Consider the following 20,417-nt stretch of genomic DNA (forward strand, 5'->3'; position numbering starts at 1 on the left):
TAAAGAACAATACCAGCAGTTCCCAGCCTTGAGCACCACCTCCTGGGCGGTGACGTTGCACAGATGGTGCTTTGCTAGGGCCGCGGGCTCGGTTGAGGAACACAGGCTTTCCCCACTCCGTCTTCCCGGCTTCTTCAGTCTCCCTTAACTGGAGCGTGTTTGCACAAGTCTCCCCAGTGTTTCCAGATCTGTCTTTACTCCCTCTTTTACTGAGATGATGATGTAATTGTGAACTTTTAAAAATCTGTTTCTAGCTTTTCCTTAGATAAGAAAGAGGTTTTTCTTTTTCTCTCTAAAGCTTAGCCCTTTTATGGGTCTCCGTTTTTCGTTTTTGTTTTTTTTAACTTATTCTCTTCCTATTCAGCACTGGCTATTTAACCTTTGGGTCTCGACCTTTTGGAAAATAATGACACTACAAATCCTCTTCCCCCCACCTCCTACCCCCATGCACACACAAAATTTTGCCTATAATTTCTAAATTTGCAGTGTCCCTGACAGTGACTCGTGGACCCCCTAGGGATCCATTAACTTCAAGTTAAGAACCATAGGTTTCACAAAAAGAAACCCACTCAATCCTGCTGGAGTACTAATTCCCTTTACTGCCAAACCTACTCTAGTAATGAGCTATACCTGCCAAGTCCTTTCTCTCCTTAAGCCCTACATTTTTACTCCTTTATTCATTGGTCACAAATGACCTTTCCAAATCCAATGGTCTTTTTCTTATTCCCATTTTTCTTGACTAAGAGATAACACTTGCCCCCCATTGACCCATCCCTCACTGAAACTTTTTCCTCGCTTCAGGAGACACTCTGTTCTACCCTTTAGACTTCTGAGTCTCCTACGCTTCTCTACCCACTGAGGGGGGAACATTCCTGAAGGTTTAATGCTTCTTGTTCATCTTTAATACTTTAGAGAACTTCACTACTCCAAATCTGTTTTCCTCATTGGAGCCCTATCTATATGTCCCTTATTGCATACCTGTTAACTGAAATTTCCATGTGAATATTCAGTAAGTATTTATTGAGTACCAACTTTGCTTGGCACTGTACTTGAAGCTGGTGATACAGGATAGACAGAGTCTATGACCTCATGGAGCTTACTTTTTAATGGGGAGAGAGGGATAGACGAATAAAAATATCGGTTATCAGTTAGCTCTAGGTACTATGCTGATAACTGTAGTAAGGAGGTGTGATAACGTATGACAGGGTGGCTACACTTGTATGACCAGGAAAGGCCTTTCTGAGGAGGTGACACTATGGTTAAGTTCTGAATGACAGGCAGGAGCTCATGTTAGACCCAGAGAAGAGCATTCCAGAAGAAACCATAGGTACAACAATCCTAAGGTGAGAACAAGGTTGGTGTATGAAGGAACAGAAAGGTCAGTGTGGCTGGAGCACGGTGGGGGGTTGGAAAGATAGGCAGAGGGTGAATATCCACCTTAATTTCTGATTTAGCATGTCCGTTCCAAACTCAGCCTTTCCACTCCCCACTGCAACCAATTCCTCCACAATTTTTCATTTCTACCCAATCAATCAGACTCTAAAGCTGGGAGTCTTCCTTGACTACCTCTTCAGACTAATTATCCTGAAATGTTTTTGTTGTTGTTGTTCATGCTCTTCTTCTCCTTCCTATAGATATTATGCTCTCCCAGTGTCTGATAATTTTACATCTATATTGTGATAACCTTTGAAAGGCCACCCTACCTCTGGGATCTCCTGGCTTCACCAGTATTTTGAGTCCTCTCCTTCCAGGGACATGGTAGAATTGTTCTTCCCACCTCCTTGAAGATAGGCATGGCCATGAGATTTGTCTGACCAAGGAAGTGTGAGCGAAGCATGAGAGCCACACATTACCTTCTCTTGCCACCTGACTGGTGACGTTCAGATGGTAGAGGCATCGTCAGGCTGGGGCCCAGGTGAGGATGATGAAGCAGTCACGTATTTGCCACCCTCTTCCTCCCAGATGGACTTTCAGCATGAGTAAGAAATAAATCTCTGTGGTTTTAAGATACAGATTTTACGATTATTCCATACCATAACATAATCTAGCACAGCACTTCTCAGACTTTAATGTGATATTAATCACCTAAAGAATTTGTAAAAATGCCACATTATAATTCTGTAGGTCTTGGTGGGGGTCTAAGATTCTGCATTCCTGACAAGCTCCCAGGTGATTCTGATGCTATGAGACCCTGGACCACACTTCAAATAATAAGGACCTTACCCATCCTATCTGATATACCCTCTCAACACATCTACACACACTCTGTCCTACATCTCACCAGCACTTAAACCCTCCTAGAAAACAAACAAATTAGCAAGCAAAGAAACGACTTCCTTGGTGATATTCTTTTTTTTTTTTTAATATTTATTTATTTGGCTGTGCCGGGTCTTAATGTGGCACGCAGGATCTTTGTTGCCGCGTGCGGGATCTAGTTCCCTGACCAGGGATCGAACCCGGGTCCCCTGCATTGGGAGCATGGAGTCATAACCACTGAACCACCAGGGAAGTCCGTCTTGGTGGGTTTTTTTTTTGTTTTTGTTTTTTTTTCCGGTACGTGGGCCTCTCACCGTTGTGGCCTCTCCCGTTGCGGAGCACAGGCTCCGGACGCGCAGGCTCAGTGGCCACGGCTCACGGGCCCAGCCGCTCCGCGGCATGTGGAATCTTCCCGGACCGGGGCACGACCTTGTGTCCCCTGAATCGGCAGGCGGACTCTCAACCATTGCGCCACCAGGGAAGCCCAGTGATATTCTTTATAATCCCTGAATAGCTTCCCACGCCTGCAACTCCTCAGTCGGGCACTGTAGAATCTTAATTTCTTATATTCTTAGGACAGTTGTTTTCCCCATTCTCCCTTCTATCTCCTGGCATTTTCTTTTCTGTATTAATCTATGAGACCACTAGTTCTCTCAATGTTGTCTCAGTTATTTTCTTTAGTAATAGAAATTGCAAGTTTTAGCTTGGGCCCATGGCTTCCCAGCAGAAGTCTATACTTTCCCCAGCTTCTCTTACAGCTAGCATTGTCTGTGTGACTAAGTTCTGGTGAGTGGGATGTGAGTGTAATTGATATGAAACATCTGGGTTCTGCCTTTAAAAGGAAAGATTATGTCCTCTTTGAGTATTTTCCTCATTTTCTCCCTTCTTGTCATCTAGCATACAGACCCAAAATGTCAACCATTTTTGGCCATGAGGACAAGGCCTCTACTTTAGCAGGTAGCAGAGCAAAAGGTAAAGGAAACCTGCTACCTTATGGACTACAGTAGTACCTCTGGACTATGCATGCTCTGGTGCATGAGAGAACTTGTTTAGGTAGTTGCTGTTAGTCTGAATCTTTATTACAGCAGCTGATTTATATCCTAACCAGCATACGTTCTTCCCCAGAATGCATTTCTCTCTTATAAAAATCTCATCTTGAAGGTCTAAAACAGGTTCCACTACTTATTCCAGCTTACATTACCCTTTTTTCCTGAACTGCCATTGTACATGACCAGACATGAGGTATGAGTGTAATATAGAATGGGGTTGATTCTGGCAGCCACACTTGAAAATAAGACTGATTTCTTTACAGTCACTTAAAGGGAAATTGATTCCTAAATTATCAAGAATAGACAATAAGAGCTGTAGGAATTCAGAGAGGGGGCAGTCAGTAAGGGCTGAAGGGATAAGAAGATAGAATTATTTTAGCAGTTTCAAACTGGAGAATGTGTACAGGAAGACTTTCCAACAGGTATGTGGGGAACAGTTTAAGGGAATCAATTTGCTGTTCCTGATTTTCCGTATCTTTCATAAAATTCATCTTCCTAAGAAAGCTGATGAAGCAGTTCTCCTTTCCTTCTTCCCGTTTCTCACTCTGTCCTTCCACTTTATGAAAGACAAGTGTGGGCTTCCCTGGTGGCGCAGTGGTTGAAAGTCCGCCTGCCGATGCAGGGGCCACGAGTTCGTGCCCCGGTCCTGGAAGATCCCACATGCCGCGGAGCGGCTGGGCCTGTGAGCCATGGCCACTGAGCCTGTGCGTCCGGATCCTGTGCTCCGCAACAGGAGAGGCCACAGCAGTGAGAGGCCTGCGTACCACAAAAAAAAAAAAAAAAAAAAAAAGACAAGTGTGCCTTTGCCAGTCCTATATCTTGTTATAATTCATTGCCCTGGTGTGTAAAAACCTCCAGGTAGCCAGATGACCGAAAGAGCATCTTCTTTTAGAACTTTAGTTAGTTGCATCATCCTTTAAGCAATAAACTGTTTCCCTTTGCACATTTTTTTTTTCGGGTGGTGATAGTTACTGCAATCACACCACCTTTTTACATTTTTTTGTTTGTTTCTCCTAAAGGATCTTATTTCTAAAAGAAAAAAAGGCAAAACAAGGAAAATCACTAATTTTGATCAGGCTAAGAAACAAACATCATGTCATCTCTGGCTCATAGGCAAAAATCCCCCCAAATTACTTTAGCTTCACTGGTTCTTGTCTAGTAGGAAGTTTCAGTTCATTTCGTACTCAAGTTGAAACAGACACAGGAAAAAAATATTATTTGATATGGTAAATCCACATTATTTGGGCACAAATCTCACTGCCACTCATTTTTTCCCTTCATTTATGCATTTCTATTATATCCTTATTACCTTGACAGGAACATGTTGTAAATTATGTAAATAATCCCCCTAAACAATTATTTTTACACCATTTTGTAAACTCTACCTACTAGTCATATAAAACCTTCTCTTCTTTTTGCTGTTTATTTTCACAAACTAGATGAAACTGCACTCTTTTTTTTTCTTGGCTGCATTGGGTCTTTGTTGCTGCATGTAGGCTTTCTCTAGTTGTGGCAAGCAGGGGCTACCCTTTGTTGTGGTGCGCAGGCTTCTCATTGCTGTGGCTTCTCTTGTTGTGGAGCATGGGCTCTAGGCATGTGGGCCCAGTAGTTGTGGCACGTGGGATCTCCCCGGACCAGGGATCTAACCCATGTCCCCTGCATTGGCAGGCAGATTCTTAACCACTGCGCCACCAGGGAAGTCCCAAACTGCAGTCTTAAAAGCATCTACTTATGTACCTGGTAAAATAAAAGTGTTCCCAAAATATAACCTAAGATATAATGCCCTGAGCTTTTGGAAACCATTTCATTTAATTATAATTAATATCTTCATCTCAGATGGTGACATGTTCTTTTAATTCTGTCAAATGTATAATTTTAAACTTGTTTAAATCTTGAAATGAGATTAAAAAACCTGTATATAATATTTTATTATACCAATTTCTGCCCATCTGTAATGTCTTCTTACGGCACTTTAACATGACCTAAATAATTGAAGTAGGTCTTTATTCACAATCAACAAGAAAAATCATGAAACACATTTTTAAGGGGTTTTCAGCTCCAAAACCAAAATGCCTTTAAGTGAAAGAGAAATAAGAACAATTAGTAGTCACTGGATAAGCCTTTTTGGGTTTATTTCCAGAGATTAAGTGATTACTCAAATGAATAACGCATCCTTTTGCAAATGTGATGGTTTCTAATCCCTTAACAAATCTTAGGGATATGGAAAAATTGTGACAAAGATTTGGCAAAATGCCATTCATTTATTTGTGTAAAAAGTTCTTTGGTACCTACCTATAATAATAAAACATAGGAGTAGAATTGGTGATGATCTCTATTTCACTTTACCAAAAAATGAGTCATCTAGTGATCTAGTCATCTAATTACATTAAATGATATAATTTTAAATGTTTTTAAAGCTCCATCCATCTATTAAGAGGTACAGTCCAATAAAGTTTTACTTTTTATGTAGGTAGTGATTCATCAAAATCTAATTTATAGTTATATTGTTTTCATATCCCAGTTCAATAGTTATTTCCCTGATCTCCCTGACTTGATCAGTTCCCGCATCATGTCTCAGGTCCTGTATCTTACAGAGCTTAGATAGCTGCAATTTTGCATATGTTTATAAAATTCTTTCATTACTGTCTATATCACCGGTAGATGGTAAGCCCCATCAGAAAGGAGTATCTTTTTTACTTTTTTCCCCTGTGTCATTATATTTTCAGAATAGCTTAGTACCTGAAACACTGTAAGAATTTGGTAGAATTTATTTGCATAAATAAATAAATAATGAGTGAGACACTCATGAATCTTGGGCCTGAGCTGCTATTTCTCCCCTTAGGCAGTAGCAGTGACTGACTCATCCAGTAAGTTCCAGTTCCTTCACCCCTCAACCCTCCCCAGTGTCCTGCAGTTGTCACCAGAGACACCACCCAACAGGATGCTAGCAAAGCTCAGTCATCCCTTTCCTAATCATGGCCTTGATTCTGGGAAGCTGCCTCGGAAGCAACAAGCCCAGCAGTGAATTCAGAAACCAGGACTGGAAACAGAGTCCTGCCATTACTTTATCAGAGTTTACTAAGGTAGTAAGACTATGAATTAGCTTCTTCCTCTCCTTTCCTTTCCTTTCCTTCCTTTCTTACCAGTTGTTCTCAAGTCACCCTGAGGACTTGTTAGACATGCAAATTTCTAGACCCTATCCTAGACCTATCAACTCATATCTCTGAGAATGAGGCATGGGAATCTGCATTTTCCAAGCAGATTCTCACTGTTTGATAAATACTGCTTTGTTATAACCATACTAATTCTAAACACCCAGGTGGTGCTTGTTTCACAGGCTAAAATTATACTCATAGCAGGGGCAGTGAAGCTTAATAGTGCTAGCCAAGTCAAGTGTTCTTTCAGATGATATGTGCCAGGCCCTGAACTAGGTGCTAGGGAGACAAAGATGAGTAAAACTAGACATGGTCTCTTTTCTGGTGGCGCTTAGGGTCTAGCGAAGAGCACAGGCATTAACCAGAGACTCACAAATGTAACATTACAACTGGGATGTATGCTATGAGGGGAAAACACATGACGCGCTAAAAGCGTATGTTAGAGGGACTTGACTTAGTCTAGGGAGTTATGTTACACAGGGAAAGTGGCATTTGAAATAAGATCTGAAAGATAAGAGTTAATTAAGCTAAGTCGGATGGGGAGCAGCAGAAGGGGTAAGGGAAGCAGAACTTTCTGGACAAAGAGACCGTCATATTGCAGAAGTCCTGTAGTGAGAGGCTTAAGCCAGTGTTTGGGGTAGAGGAAGCATAGATTGAGATGCAGCCTGGGAGGTGAATTAGGGGCCAGACCATGAGAGGCTTTGAAAGTCTTGTTAAGGGTATCAATTTATATATCTTAAGAACAATGGGATCTCATTTTGAGTTGAAATTAGATAACATGGTCAATTTTGCATTTTGAAAACTTCTCTCTGGCTGCTGTGGAGAAAGATTGAGGGCAGCAACCCTAGAAGTGTTGTCATTATTGTTATTTTATGGATAAGAAAATGAGCTTTAACGAAAATAACTTCCTCAAGGTCACGCAGCTAGTAAGTTGTGAAAACAGCTTTCAAACACTTATCTCCCTGACATCGGAGTATAAACTTAACCACACAGTGCTGTCTCTCCAGATCAAGGTAATAAACCCCAAAATAGAGTTAGTTACAATGATTTAAGAAAGGAAGAAACAAAGAGACTTATCTCTGACTCATTCTGACATTGCCTTGGTCATGACTGTCAGAGATCAAGGAGGGAAGCATAGGGTAGCTGAAGTTCCATGACTTAATCCAAACTTCAGTTACCTAATCTGTAAAATGGTAATAGTAATAATATGTACTTCATTGCATTGTTTCAGGATTCAATCAGAAAAAGAAGGTTAAATTCTTACTATACTATATGTTAGTTAGAAGCCAACAAATGTTGATTATTATTACTATTATTATAATTATTATTACCTATTTTTCTTTATGACTGTCCACCCACCCACTGCAGAAATCGATGGCATCATGTTACCTAACTGCCAATCAAGAAACAAAGATGCCCATGACTAGTTACTGTCCTTTGCTTCTTTGCACAATCAACTTGTTTCTAGACTAGCACACCAAATTTGGGATATCTCACAAATAAGCCTGACAATAATATCCTGACCTCAGGTCCATGGCATGTATGACTTCAATTACTGTATGAGCTTTGTATCATAAAGAGTAGATTTAAATATTTTTAATTTCTTAAGTAAAATTGCAAAACTTTCCTTGAATATTATCAAAGACTGTAATGGTCTGTTGTCTTTGACATACAAAGAAGATAAGCTATTAGCAGGGAATGACACTTGGGTTATTTATCTAAGTAGATGTCATGTATTTTTAATGCTCTGTGGTATTGAATCCTTTATAAATATGGGATATCTTCTCAAAGCAACTAGCCAGAGTTACGGAGGCAGCAAACATTATCAACATCATCATTAGCAAAAAACAGCAGATGTGGGCCTCAAAACCATGAAGCTTGAAGCCCTGAATTATATGTGTAATTTTCCTGGCTGTTCTCCAGGTCCAATTCCCATTTTTACTCTTTTTATTACAGGTACATCCCTGACCGTCTTACCTGGTCCTCTGCCTTATCCAATGTACATTTCTTCATTGCCTCCTTTTAGTCAACCAAGTCTTCCCTTTCCACCCCTTGGCCTTTACAGCTTAGTCATTACAAACTAGCATATAAAAGTCCAAGCATTTACGTTAACTGCACCAAAAGGTAGTCAAATATTTTAGGAAGTGGAAAGTTATCCTCACGGTGACAAAGGGAAATTGTTTCACCTTCGGATTTAACTCCCTCTTTGAGAGTTACTTACTGGGCTTCTGTTGTATGTGTGCCCAGCACTATGCTAAAGGGCTGAGAGGGCTGAGGAGAGGCAGAGAGTGCAAAAACAGGAATGAGCTGCAGTCCTTTTCAAGAAGATTGCAACTGTTGGTGAAAAGGACATGCGTGCATTTACACAACAACAGTTATAACAGCTAACTTTTATGAAGGGCTTACTGTGTGCCAGGCAAGGTATATATTATTTCTTTTAATCCTCTTTGGTTGTATATTAGTTATCTACTGCTCAGTGAACAAATTACTATAAAACACAGTGGCTTAAAACAGCAATAAACATTCACTATCAGTTTCTGCAGGTGAGGGATTTGATAGCGGCTTAGATGAGTGGTTATGGTGTAGGTTATCTCATGAAGTTGCAGTCAAGATGTTGGCTGGGGCTGCAGCTATCTGAAGGCTTGACTGGGATTGGAGGATCCACCTCCACAATGGCTCGCTTACACAGCTGTCAAGTTGTTGCTGGCTGTTGGCAGGAGGCCTCAGATGTTCTCCTTGTGGGTTTCTCCAGAGAGCTGCTTAAGGGTCCTCATGACATAGCAGCACATTGTACCACATTCTTGGCAAATTATTTTCTGCCTTTTTGCTTATAGCCATACTAGTGGGTATATAGTAGCATCTCATTGTAGTTGTTTTTTTGTTTGTTTGTTTGTTTGTTTGTTTTGCAGTACGCGGGCCTCTCACTGTTGTGGCCTCTCCCGTTGCGGAGCACAGGCTTCGGATGCGCAGGCTCAGTGGCCATGGCTCACGGGACCAGCCGCTCCGCGGCATGTGGGATCTTCCCGGACCGGGGCACGAACCTGCATCCCCTGCATCGGCAGGCGGACTCCCAACCACTGCGCCACCAGGGAAGCCCCTCATTGTAGTTTTAATTTGCATTTCCCTAGTGACTAATGATGTTGAACACCTCATTTGCTTATTTGCCATCTGTATATCTTTTTTGATGAGGTGTGTAAATCTTTTGTCCATTTATAAATGTGTTTTTTTTGTTGTTGTTTTCTTATTATTTAGTTTTGAGGATTGTTTTTATATTCTGGATACAAGTCCATTAACAGATAGATTATTTGCAAATATTTTCTCTGCCAGTGTGTAGCCCATCTTTTCATTTTTTTCAGTGTCTCTTGAAGAACAGTTCTTAGTTTTAGTGAGTACCAATTTATTAAGTTTTTCTTTTGTAGATCATGCTTTTGCTGCTGAATATAAGAATCTTTGCTAAGCTCAAGGTCACTAAGATTTTCATCTAGTTTTTTCTTTTACAAGTTTTATAGTTTCACCACTTACATTTAGGACTATGATCTATTTCAAGTTAATTTTCATATGTGATATGAGGTTTTTTGTTAGATGTCAGTTTTTCATTTCACAATATTTCTTAGAGATCTTCTCATATCTGTACATAAAGAGCTTCTTTATTCATTTTTTGAGCCAAATTCCTGCTCTGATGGAGCTTATATTCTAGTTGCAGGAAGATAGGCAATAAAACATATTGTATGTAAAATGGTGATATAGGAAGTGTGGGTGGGAAGGACAGTTATAATTAGGGTGGTTAAGTGAGTCTCACTGAGAAGTTGATATTTTAATAAAGACTGAAGGAGGTAAGGGTCTGGGTAAAGCACTGGGTAGGGAGAACAGATGCATAAAAACTCTGGCAAAGGGAACACTAATTACAAAAATCTTAAATCAAGACAGGGCCTGTCATAAGGTAGAAACTGTAAGGAGGCCCCTGTGGCTGAAGTAAAGTGAGTGAAGGGAATAACAGTGAGAAGTGAAGTTAGAGAGGTAAGAGGTATGTGACTTGTAGGCTATTGTGAGGACTAGGGCTTTTCCTCTGAGATGAGAAGCTACTAGAGAGTTTGGAGGAGTGACAAGATCTGGCTTATACTTGAAAGGATCCCACTGATTGCAGTGTTCAGAATAGACTATAAGGGGCAAGGGTAGAGACAGAAAGACCAGGAACAAGGCTACTGCAATAATTCAGTAAGAAATGGTATAGACATTTCTCCAAAGAAGATATACAGATTGCCAACAAACACATGAAAGGATGCTCAACATCACTAATCATTAGAGAAATGCAAATCAAAACTACAATGAGGTATCACCTCACACTGGTCAGAATGGCCATCGTCAAAAAATCTACAAACAATAAATGCTGGAGAGGGTGTGGAGAAAAGGGAACCCTCTTGCACTATTGGTGCGAGTGTAAATTGATACAGCCACTATGGAGAACAGTATGGAGGTTCCTTAAAAAACTAAAAATAGAACTACCATATGACCCAGCAATCCCACTACTGGGTATATACAGTGAGAAAACCATAATTAAAAAAGAGACGTGTACCACAATGTTCATTGCAGCACTATTTACAATAGCCAGGACATGGAACGAACCTAAGTGTCCATCAACAGAGAAATGGATAAAGAAGATGTGGCACATATATACGATGGAATATTATTCAGCCATAAAACGAGACGAAATTGAGTTATTTGTAGTGAAGTGGACGGACCTAGAGTCTGTCGTACAGAGTGAAGTAAGAAAGCAAAACAAATACGGTATGCTAATGCATATTTACGGAATCTAAAAAAAAAAATAGTAGTGATGAACCTAGGTGCAGGACAGGAATAAAGACACAGGCGTAGAGAATGGACTTGAGGACATGGGGAGGGGGAAGGGTAAGCTGGGATGAAGTGAGAGAGTGGCATGGACATATATACACTACTAGATGTAAAATAGATAGCTAGTGGGAAGCAGCCGCATAGCACAGGGAGATCAGCTTGGTGCTTTGTGACCACCTAGAGAGGTGGGATAGGGAGTGTGGGAGGGAGACGCACGAGAGAGGAGATATGGGGATATAGGTATACATAAAGCTGATTCACGTTGTTATACAGCAGAAACTAACACAGCAATGTAAAGCAATTATGCTCCAATAAAGATGTTAAAAAAAAAATGGTAGTAGTTTAGACCAGTGTGGCAGCAATGAGGTTAGTGAGAAATGGCTGGCTTTTGGATGCATTCTTAAGGTAGCGCTAATGGGCTTTGCTCATGGTCTTGATGGAGGGTGGGGAGTGGGTATGGGAGCAAGAGAAGGGTTAGGGCAACTCCAAGATTTTGGGCCTGAGCATCTGGAAGAATGGAGTGTTTCTTACTCCTTTACTACCATAGTGTGTCATCAAACATTTTAATCTTTGCCAGATTGGGAGCTGAAAAAATGGTATCTAATGTAGTTTTTTCCCTATATTTTAATTGTGAAAATTGTCAAACATACAAAAAATTGAAAGAATAGTACCCACTTCATACTGACTTAATAAAGGATATTTATTAGCTCAAATAATTGGGTATCCAGAGATACAATGGAATTCAGGTTTCATTTGACTCAGTAACTTAACCATGTCATCAAGAATTTAGGAAGGAGGGGAAAGAGAGAGAGACAGACAGACAGAGAGACAGAGAGAGAGAGAGGCTCCCTCACTACACTCCGTAAGAAAAGCGAATAAACGTTTTATTTGCCCCAGCAAATATGTCTCTTTATCTGGAATTGGACTATATGCCCACTCCTGAAAACACAGCTGTGGCCAAGGGATAGAATTTTGCCCAATACCTTAGACCTGGCTTGCATGTCCCACTCCTAGAGCCAGGGTGAAAGAATCCTCAAGTACACACGGCCTATGCCTGGGGAAGGTGCCCACACTCAAAATCGGAATGGATGCCAAGAGAAAGGGATCAATATCTTCCCCATGCCTTCGTCCCAAGTACTACGGGAATTTTAAACTTTGCCATACTGCACCCCACCTCCCCAGCTGGAATCTCTGAAGAGTGGCCTTTCATTTCTCTGAATGACCTATGGCATTGATTTCCTGCGTTTGTCAAATTTTCAATCATCCTACTTGTTAATTCACTTCCTACAGTTGCTGTCATCTTTTTTGCACTGCTATGCCATCATTTCTCAAGATACTCCGACACATGGCAGTAGTGTTATCAGACTTTTACTGAAGGTTTAGGGTCATGGAGAGGATTATAACATAGCGCAGAATTCAAAATTGAACCCTAGATGTCAATGCTATTACCTGAAATTTCCCTGACCACCGTGTCTTGGGGACTAGTGATTTTAAAATATGTCTGCAAATTGTTTGATACTTCTCTCTTCAAAAAGTGGAGCCTAATTGCCCTACCCTTGAATGTGGACTGAGAGTTAGTGACTCGCTTTTAACAAATAATATGTGGCATAAGTGAAGACATGGCTTCTGAGGCTAGGTCATCAAAAGAATAAAGCTTCTGGGCTTCCCTGGTGGTGCAGTGGTTGAGAGTCCACCTGCCGATGCAGGGGACACGGGTTCGTGCCCCGGTCCGGGAAGATCCCACATGCCGTGGAGCGGCTGGGCCCGTGAGCCATGGCCGCTGAGCCTGCACATCCGGAGCCTGTGCTCCGCAACGGGAGAGGCCACAGCAGTGAGAGGCCCGCGTACCGCAAAAAAAAAAAAAAAAAAAAAAGAATAAAGCTTCTACCTGGCACTCACACTCTCCCTCTCTCTCAGATCACTCTGGGAGAAGCCAGCTTCCACGTCATGAAGACACTCAAGGATCCCTGGAAAAGTCCCACATGAGAAGGCACAGAGGCCTCCCACCGATAGACAGCATCAACTTGCCAGCCATCACTTAGCAGCACATACTTTAGTGCCAGTTAAGATGTTAGATGACTAGAACCCCAGCTGACATCTTTTTTTTTTTTTTTTAATGTTTATTTGGTTGCACCAGATCTTAGTTGAGGCATGTGAACTCTTCGCTGTGGCATGCATGTGGGATCTAGTTCCCTGACCAGGGATCGAACCCAGGGCTCCTGCATTGGGAGCATGGAGTCTTAGCCACTGTGCCACCAGGGAAATCCCCCCAGCTGACATTTTTTTTTTTAATATTTATTTTTATTTTTTAAAATTCATGTATTTATTTTTTGGGTTGTGTTGGGTCTTCGTTGCTGCGCGTGGGCTTTCTCTAGTTGCGGCAAGCTGGAGCTACTCTTTGTTGTGGTGTGCGGGCTTCTCATTGCAGTGGCTTCTCTTGTTGTGGAGTAGGAGCTATAGAGTGCAGGCTCAGTCGTGTGGCATACAGGCTTAGCTGCCCTGAGGCATGTGGGATCTTCCTGGACCGGGGATCAAACCCATGTCCCCTGCATTGGTAGGCGGATTTTCAACCACTGTGCCACCAGGGAAGTCCCCAAGCTGACATCTTGATTGCAACCTCATGAGAGACACTGAGCCAAGCTGCTCCTAAATTCCTGACCCACGAAAACTGGGAGAGATAATAATTTGTTATGCAACTATAGACAAAGAATACAGGGACTCTCTCATGTGCTCTTCTCTCCAGTCCCAACTGTCACCATCTTGCAGAGGTCCCTCATCTTTCTTTTATCTCATTTGTTTTTTCCTTTACCAGAGCTCCCTGAACCTAGTTTCTAGAGGGAATGCTCAAAATTCCTGTATTTTATTTGGAGAGTAATTGAAGTCTTCTTGGTCTAAACCTCTCCCATCTAGACTAAGCCCAGGGGATCCCACTCTCCCTGACCAAACATACCCATTATGGTCCAAAACCTAGATATTCTGTCTTCCTACCTGGCCAGCTGGTACCAGGTCCACTCAAACAGCTGCCAGCTTTTAAAACAAGTATTCTTGCCCTAATAGAAGAATGCGTGAGCGAAGTGCTACAAGAGCAGAGAGGAAGCACCTAAGCTGACTGGGGGAGCTCATAGAGAGAAGGTGACATTTGAGCTGAGTTTGGAAGGATAAGTAGGAGTTCATTTGGTAGAGAAGTGAAAGAAAGTCATTTAAACAGAAGTAATAACAAGTACAAGGGCTCAGAGGTAAGAAAAGGCATAATTCTGAGACCTGTAAATATGTCAGGGTTGTGCATGAGAATACCTGTTGAGGAGCTTGGTTGATGTTGGGGGCTAGATCATATCAGGCATTGTAAGCCACATATATCAGTTAGGAGACCAAAGCTAACAGAATCCCCTGATTCAACTGACTTAAAAATAAGAACAATAATGAATTTAGTATCTCAAATAATAAGTCCGTAAGTAGGGCTGCTCCCATGTTGGTTACCTTCACAGCTTAATGATGTTATCAAGGACCCAGGTTTTTTCCATATTTCTATTCTGTTATTCCCAGGCTTGTCCCCTATCCCCCACCCCAACCCTACCCCCGTGGTTGTAAGATGACTAAAGCAGCTCCAGGTACCCTTAAGATTACTTCTGGAGGTAGAAAAGGGGCCTTTTCTTCTCTCTCATTATGTAAACTTTTGATTGACATACTCCTTTTAAGATGGAGAAAGCCTTTCCCAGAAATGTCTTCCCTCCTCCTCCCATTCCTCCCAACAGCTGACTTCCCTTTAGTATCATTGGCTAGAATTGCATCATATGCCCAGGCTCAGTATTTGGTAAGGGAATAGGCCACCGTGATTGATATAGACCAGTCACAGTTTACTCCCTAGGGCTGAGGTGGGAGCTAGCACTCTTGAAGCACATGGTGAAGCATAGCAGTGTGGTTACTAGAATAAAATTGGGATTCTGTTAACAAGGTGGAAGAGAGATCGTTGGCGTTTTGGCTAGGCAGTCAGCAGAATCTGCCACACCATGCCAAGGAATTTGAACTATCTCCCACTGGGATGGGAAACCACAGAAGATTTTAAAACAGGAAATAGCATGATTATATTTCACTATGTCAGAATAGAGGGGTACTCAAGAGGGGCATGGGTCTGGAGGTAGGGCCACCAGTTAGAAGATTTCATCAGAAGATATTAGAGAGGATTTTAGGCATTTGAATTAAGAACACCTAGTGACTAATTGGAATGGGAAAAGGAAGTAGAAGGGATAGATTCAAGAATGACTTGCATGTAAACTAGACAGCTACATGTCAAAGAATGAAATTAGAACACTACCTAACACCATACACAAAAATAAACTCCAAATGGATTGACCTAAATGTAAGACCAGACACTCTAAAACTCTTAGAGGAAAACATAGGAAAAACACTCTTTGACATAAACCACAGCAAGATCTTTCTTGACCCACCTCCTAGAGTAATGAAAATAAAAACAAAAGTAAACAAAAGGGACCTAATTAAACTGAAAAGCTTTTGCACAGCAAAGGAAACCATAAACAAGATGAAAAGACAACCCTCAGAATGGGAGAAAATATTTGCAAATGAAACAACGGACGAAGGATTAATCTCCAAAATATACAAACAGCTCATGGAGCTCAATATCAAAAAAAACAAACAATCCAGTTAAAAAATGGGTAGAAGACCTAAATAGACATTTCACCAAAGAAGACATACAGATGGCCAAGAGACACATGAAAAGATGCTCAACATCACTATTAGAATCAAAACTACAATGAGGTATCACCTCACACCGGTCAGAATGGCCATTATCAAAAAATCTAGGAACAATGTTGGAAAGGGTGTGGTGATAAGGGAACCCTCCTGCACTGTTGGTGGAAATGTAAGTTGATACAGCCACTATGGAGAACAGTATGGAGGTTCCTTAAAAAACTAAAAATAGAACTACCATATGACCCAGCAATCCCACTACTGGGCATATACCCTGAGAAAACCATAATTCAAAAAGAGACATGTACCACAATGCTCATTGCAGCACTGTTTACAATAGCCAGGACATGGAACCAAGCTAAATGTCCATCAACAGATGAATGAATAAAGAAGATGTGGCATGTATATACAATGGAATATTACTGAGCCATAAAAAGAAACGAAATTGGGGCTTCCCTGGTGGCACAGTGGTTGAAAGTCCGCCTGCCGTTGCAGGGGACACGGGTTTGTGCCCTGGTCCGGGAAGATCCCACATGCTGCAGAGCGGCTGGGCCCGTGAGCCATGGCCACTGAGCCTGCGCGTCCGGAGCCTGTGCTCCACAATGGGAGAGGCCACAATAGTGAGAGGCCCGCATACCGCAAAAAAAAAAAGAAACGAAATTGAGCTATTCGTAGTGAGGTGGATGGACCTAGAGTCTGTCGTACAGAGTGAAGTCAGAAAGCAAAACAAATACCGTATGCTAACGCATATTTATGGAATCTGAAAAATAAAAAATGGTACTGATGAACCTAGTGGCAGGGCAGGAATAAAGATGTAGACATAGAGAATGGACTTGAGGACACAGTGGCGGGGAGGGGGGAGCTGGGGCAAAGTGAGAGTAGCATTGACATATATACACTACCAAATGTAAAATAGCTAGTGGGAAGCAGCCGCATAGCACAGGGAGATCAGCTCGGTGCTTTGAAACGACCTAGAGGGGTGGGATAGGGAGGGTGGAGGGAGGGTCAAGAAGGAGGGGATATGGGGATATATGTATGCATATGGCTGATTTATTTTGCTGTACAACAAAAACTAACACAGTATTGTGAAGCAATTATACTCCAATAAAGATCTATTTAAAAAATTAAAAAAAAATAACTTGCAGATACCTGCTTGGGTGAATCACAGGGTATTTTGTCAAAGTTGGGAATATGCATGGAGGAGGTTTGGGTGGATAAGGTGAGAATGGAGAGACAGTGAATTTGGTCTTCGACAGTGAGGTACCTACAGGACACATGAAGAGAGATCAGTAAACTTGGAGGGGAGAGCAAAGACCACATTAAATTCCATTAGAGGTTAGGGCAGGATGGAGTGTGGAATGAAGGAGAATTGATGAGGAGAAATAAAGCGATGCAGACAATGGACACCTAGTGTGGGACTGGTTTGACTGATTTTGCTCAGGGTGGGTAGAGTCAAGGATGCCTTGAGAAAATTGCAAATGTAATTGTAGACAAGCCTTTAAAAAGCAGTTAAAAACCTGTTTTGAAATATGGATTTCTGTAATTTGTTTCAACATGTTGAATTACAGCAAATGAGATGGAGAAATGATCTCAACCCATTTTTTTTGGCCTCCTAACTGGAAACCTCAGAACTTAGCCCTGTAGGCTGTTAATCAGATAAGCACTGCAGGCTTTACCATGCCTGAGAGCATATGGAGTGATTGAAGGAATTATTGTCCAAACCAGATGGACAAAGAAGGTATAATGCGAAAGTGTTGGGATTAAAATGTAGGTTTCTTTTCTGTTTTATAACAGTAGTTACAAAATATAAATTAGATGTTTCAATGCACCTTCAAGTTCTAAGTTAATATAGTTCATAAACCATATGAAACAAGTACTATTTAAAACATAAATAGGAATTTTATTTCCACTCAAAAACACTCATTTAGTGGAACACTGGAGTTTGAAATATACATAGATTAGATTTAGAACTGCACAGTTGGCAGGCAACTTCAAGAATTTAAAAAACAAAGCCAAAACATTTGTTGAGCTTTTCCTATGTCTACCTTGTTCCAGGCACTGAACTGGGCTCTAGAATAAAATCACCTGGTATTTTGTAATTTTTTGTGGTTAATCCTAAGTTTATGCAACTATTATACTCGATGTGGTTTCTGGGGCCTGGATAAAATATAACACTTGAAGCAGGGACTGAGGGAAAAAAGAAAATTGAGAATTGCAGGAGAAAAGCAACCTAGGAAACCCAACAAGGTTGGGAGGGTAATGGAGGAAAAAAGAAACAGTCATGAGAGACTGAATACGCAAACTAGAATGGCCAGACCGTATATGACAATTAAAACTCTGACCCACAGCCTCTGCAGCAATCAGCCCAGAACCCTCATGACTGGTCAATAACTGTCAGCTTCCCTAATTTTTGCCCCTGCCCTTCCAACTCAGGACCAACTGGTGAAGGTCAAATATGCTCCCCCAAAACAATCACATTAGATGCCTGGCTTCTAGTTAGCCTGCCTCCAGCTTCCCCATGCCATTCGGTGCATACATGAAATCTTCCCTTTTTGTTTTTCCACCTTAAACTTCCCCACTCCCTTGACAGCCTTTGATTCTCTGCCAGATGCCAAGTGATAGTGGTTGACTGCCCTGTTATAGCAGGCATAGAATAAATAGCCTCTTTGTTCTCATTTGGGTGGTCTTCATTTATTTCCACAGTCATTCATTCACATATTTATCATATATTAGTTGTATTTTATGTGCCAGGCAGTACCCAACATTGCTATGCAAGCAGATAGTCCTTGCCCTCAAGGATATTCTGTCTACTGGGATAGACAGATACGTAAATATAATTGTAATTCAATGTGGTAAGTGAAACAACATATAAAGGAGGTGTAGATCAAGTAAGGCTTTTAGGGGAAGTGACCCTTAAATCGAGTGGTAAGGGTTGAGGACGAGTTGACCCGGTAAAGAGGCAGGGAAGGATACTCAAGGCAGGTGGAGGGGAGGGGTGGAGGAGGCAGAGTGAGCAAAGCCCAAGAGGGCAGAAACCACAGAGGTGCGTTGCTGGAGCATGATAAGGGAGGTGCGGAGCAGCCGCAGATGCTGCGTGGGCAGGTCGTGGACGGCCATGTGTGTGCCAAGTTTGTAAGGACTTGGATTTCACCCTGTCCAAGCGGCTCCCGCCTGGACATGAGAGAAGGGGCTGGTGAAAGCAAGGTACAAAAACAACATTCAGGAAACATTACCTTTTGTGTATCACCGTTAAGGTCCGGGAGGGCAGGGACACAGCCGCTCTTAATGTTTGGCTCACAGTAGACATTAAATGAATGTTGAATGAATGGATATAAGCGCTGCGGTGTAGTCGTCATTACCCCCCAACTTGTGTTTTTTTCTCATGGGACAACACAGTGGATCCGGGGCATCTGTTTGGGAGGCTGTAGGGAAGGTTTGTGGTGGGAGAACTGCCATTCTGCAGGGCAGGATTTGTGGACACAAAACCTCCGACTGGCTTTAGGCAAGGGATGCACTTGTGTCGCGAACACCCCGAGACCCACGCACCCGAGCCGCTCCGTCCTGAAAACGACCGCAGAGAAAACAGCCAGCAGAGAACTAGCGCCACCGAGAGGGTAGCAGCCGCAAGGTACCTGGGCGCCGCTCCGTACTGCTCACCTGTGAGCCACAGCCGGCCCCACCAGGCGGAGCCCCGCACGACGCCCTTCCGGATTGGACGCGCTCGAAATCCCGGGGCGGGCATTAAGGCCTAGCGCTCTAGGGGACTGGCCACCCTGGCGGACCGACGTGCGGCCGACGGAGCTGGTTCGCCCGCGGCCCCAGCTGGGCGGAAGGCGGGCCCCTCTCCGCGGGTCCCCTGTCAGTCATTGGCTCCCTGCGGTTTCCTTGGGGACGTGGCGCCGCCGGCGGCCCAGGCCTCCTTCCGGCTCGGTTAGAGGCCGCGGGGAGCACCTCCGGACCTAGCAGAGCGGAGCTGAGGGAGCCGGCGGGCCGCTTGACCCGTGAGTGTGAGCTCGGGAGGGCTGCGGGGCCGGGAGGGACGGACCGCGGGTTCCTCGAGGATGTCGCTGGCCCTCTAGAATACCCCGCACCCAGGGAGCCTGGGTAGGGTCCACTGAGCCCCAGGAACAAGAGCATACGGATCTGGAGTGGGAGCCTGGGGAGTGGGTGGACGCCATGAGCTTCTCGTGGTGGGGTATGGGGTCTAGTCTCGTGGGTACTGCTGGAGGTGAGCCGGAACCCCAACCAGCTCTTTCCAGGCTGCAGACTTCGGAGATGACTGGGACGAGGAGACCACCTTCTCAAGGCAAAAGGAAAAGGAGGTGACAGGCCTTGAGACCACTGAAGGGAACCCATGGCTAGGTAAGGTTGCAGACTTTATCCTCAGCTGGGAGCTCGGTGGGGG

At 42.9% G+C, this 20,417-nt stretch overlaps 1 protein-coding gene across 14 annotated transcripts in view; it reads left to right on the top strand.

Moving 5' to 3' along the window:
* The window catches only part of ENTPD7 (ectonucleoside triphosphate diphosphohydrolase 7), a 75,806-nt gene that overhangs the window by 754 nt on the left and 54,635 nt on the right, over positions 1-20,417 (top strand). For 6 of the 14 annotated variants that reach the window (XR_002643918.3, XR_016388144.1, XR_016388145.1 and 3 more), the window contains exons 1-2: positions 18,824-20,013; positions 20,272-20,374. Coding sequence is in view for 7 of the 14 variants with exons in the window: in XM_089898015.1 (XP_089754141.1) it covers positions 20,367-20,374 (8 nt within the window). In the remaining 7 variants the exon portion in view is untranslated. Of the gene's footprint in view, positions 1-17,017; positions 20,014-20,261; positions 20,375-20,417 lie in introns of those variants that run through there. The other 8 variants (XM_089898015.1, XM_089898020.1, XM_089898019.1 and 5 more) reach the window with 8 other exon arrangements.

The sequence above is a fragment of the Delphinapterus leucas genome, chromosome 16, assembly GCF_059928025.1.
Source record: "Delphinapterus leucas isolate spDelLeu-1000000601 "Yukka" chromosome 16, BTC_Dleu_Yukka2, whole genome shotgun sequence".
Classification (NCBI taxonomy): Eukaryota; Metazoa; Chordata; class Mammalia; order Artiodactyla; family Monodontidae; genus Delphinapterus; species Delphinapterus leucas.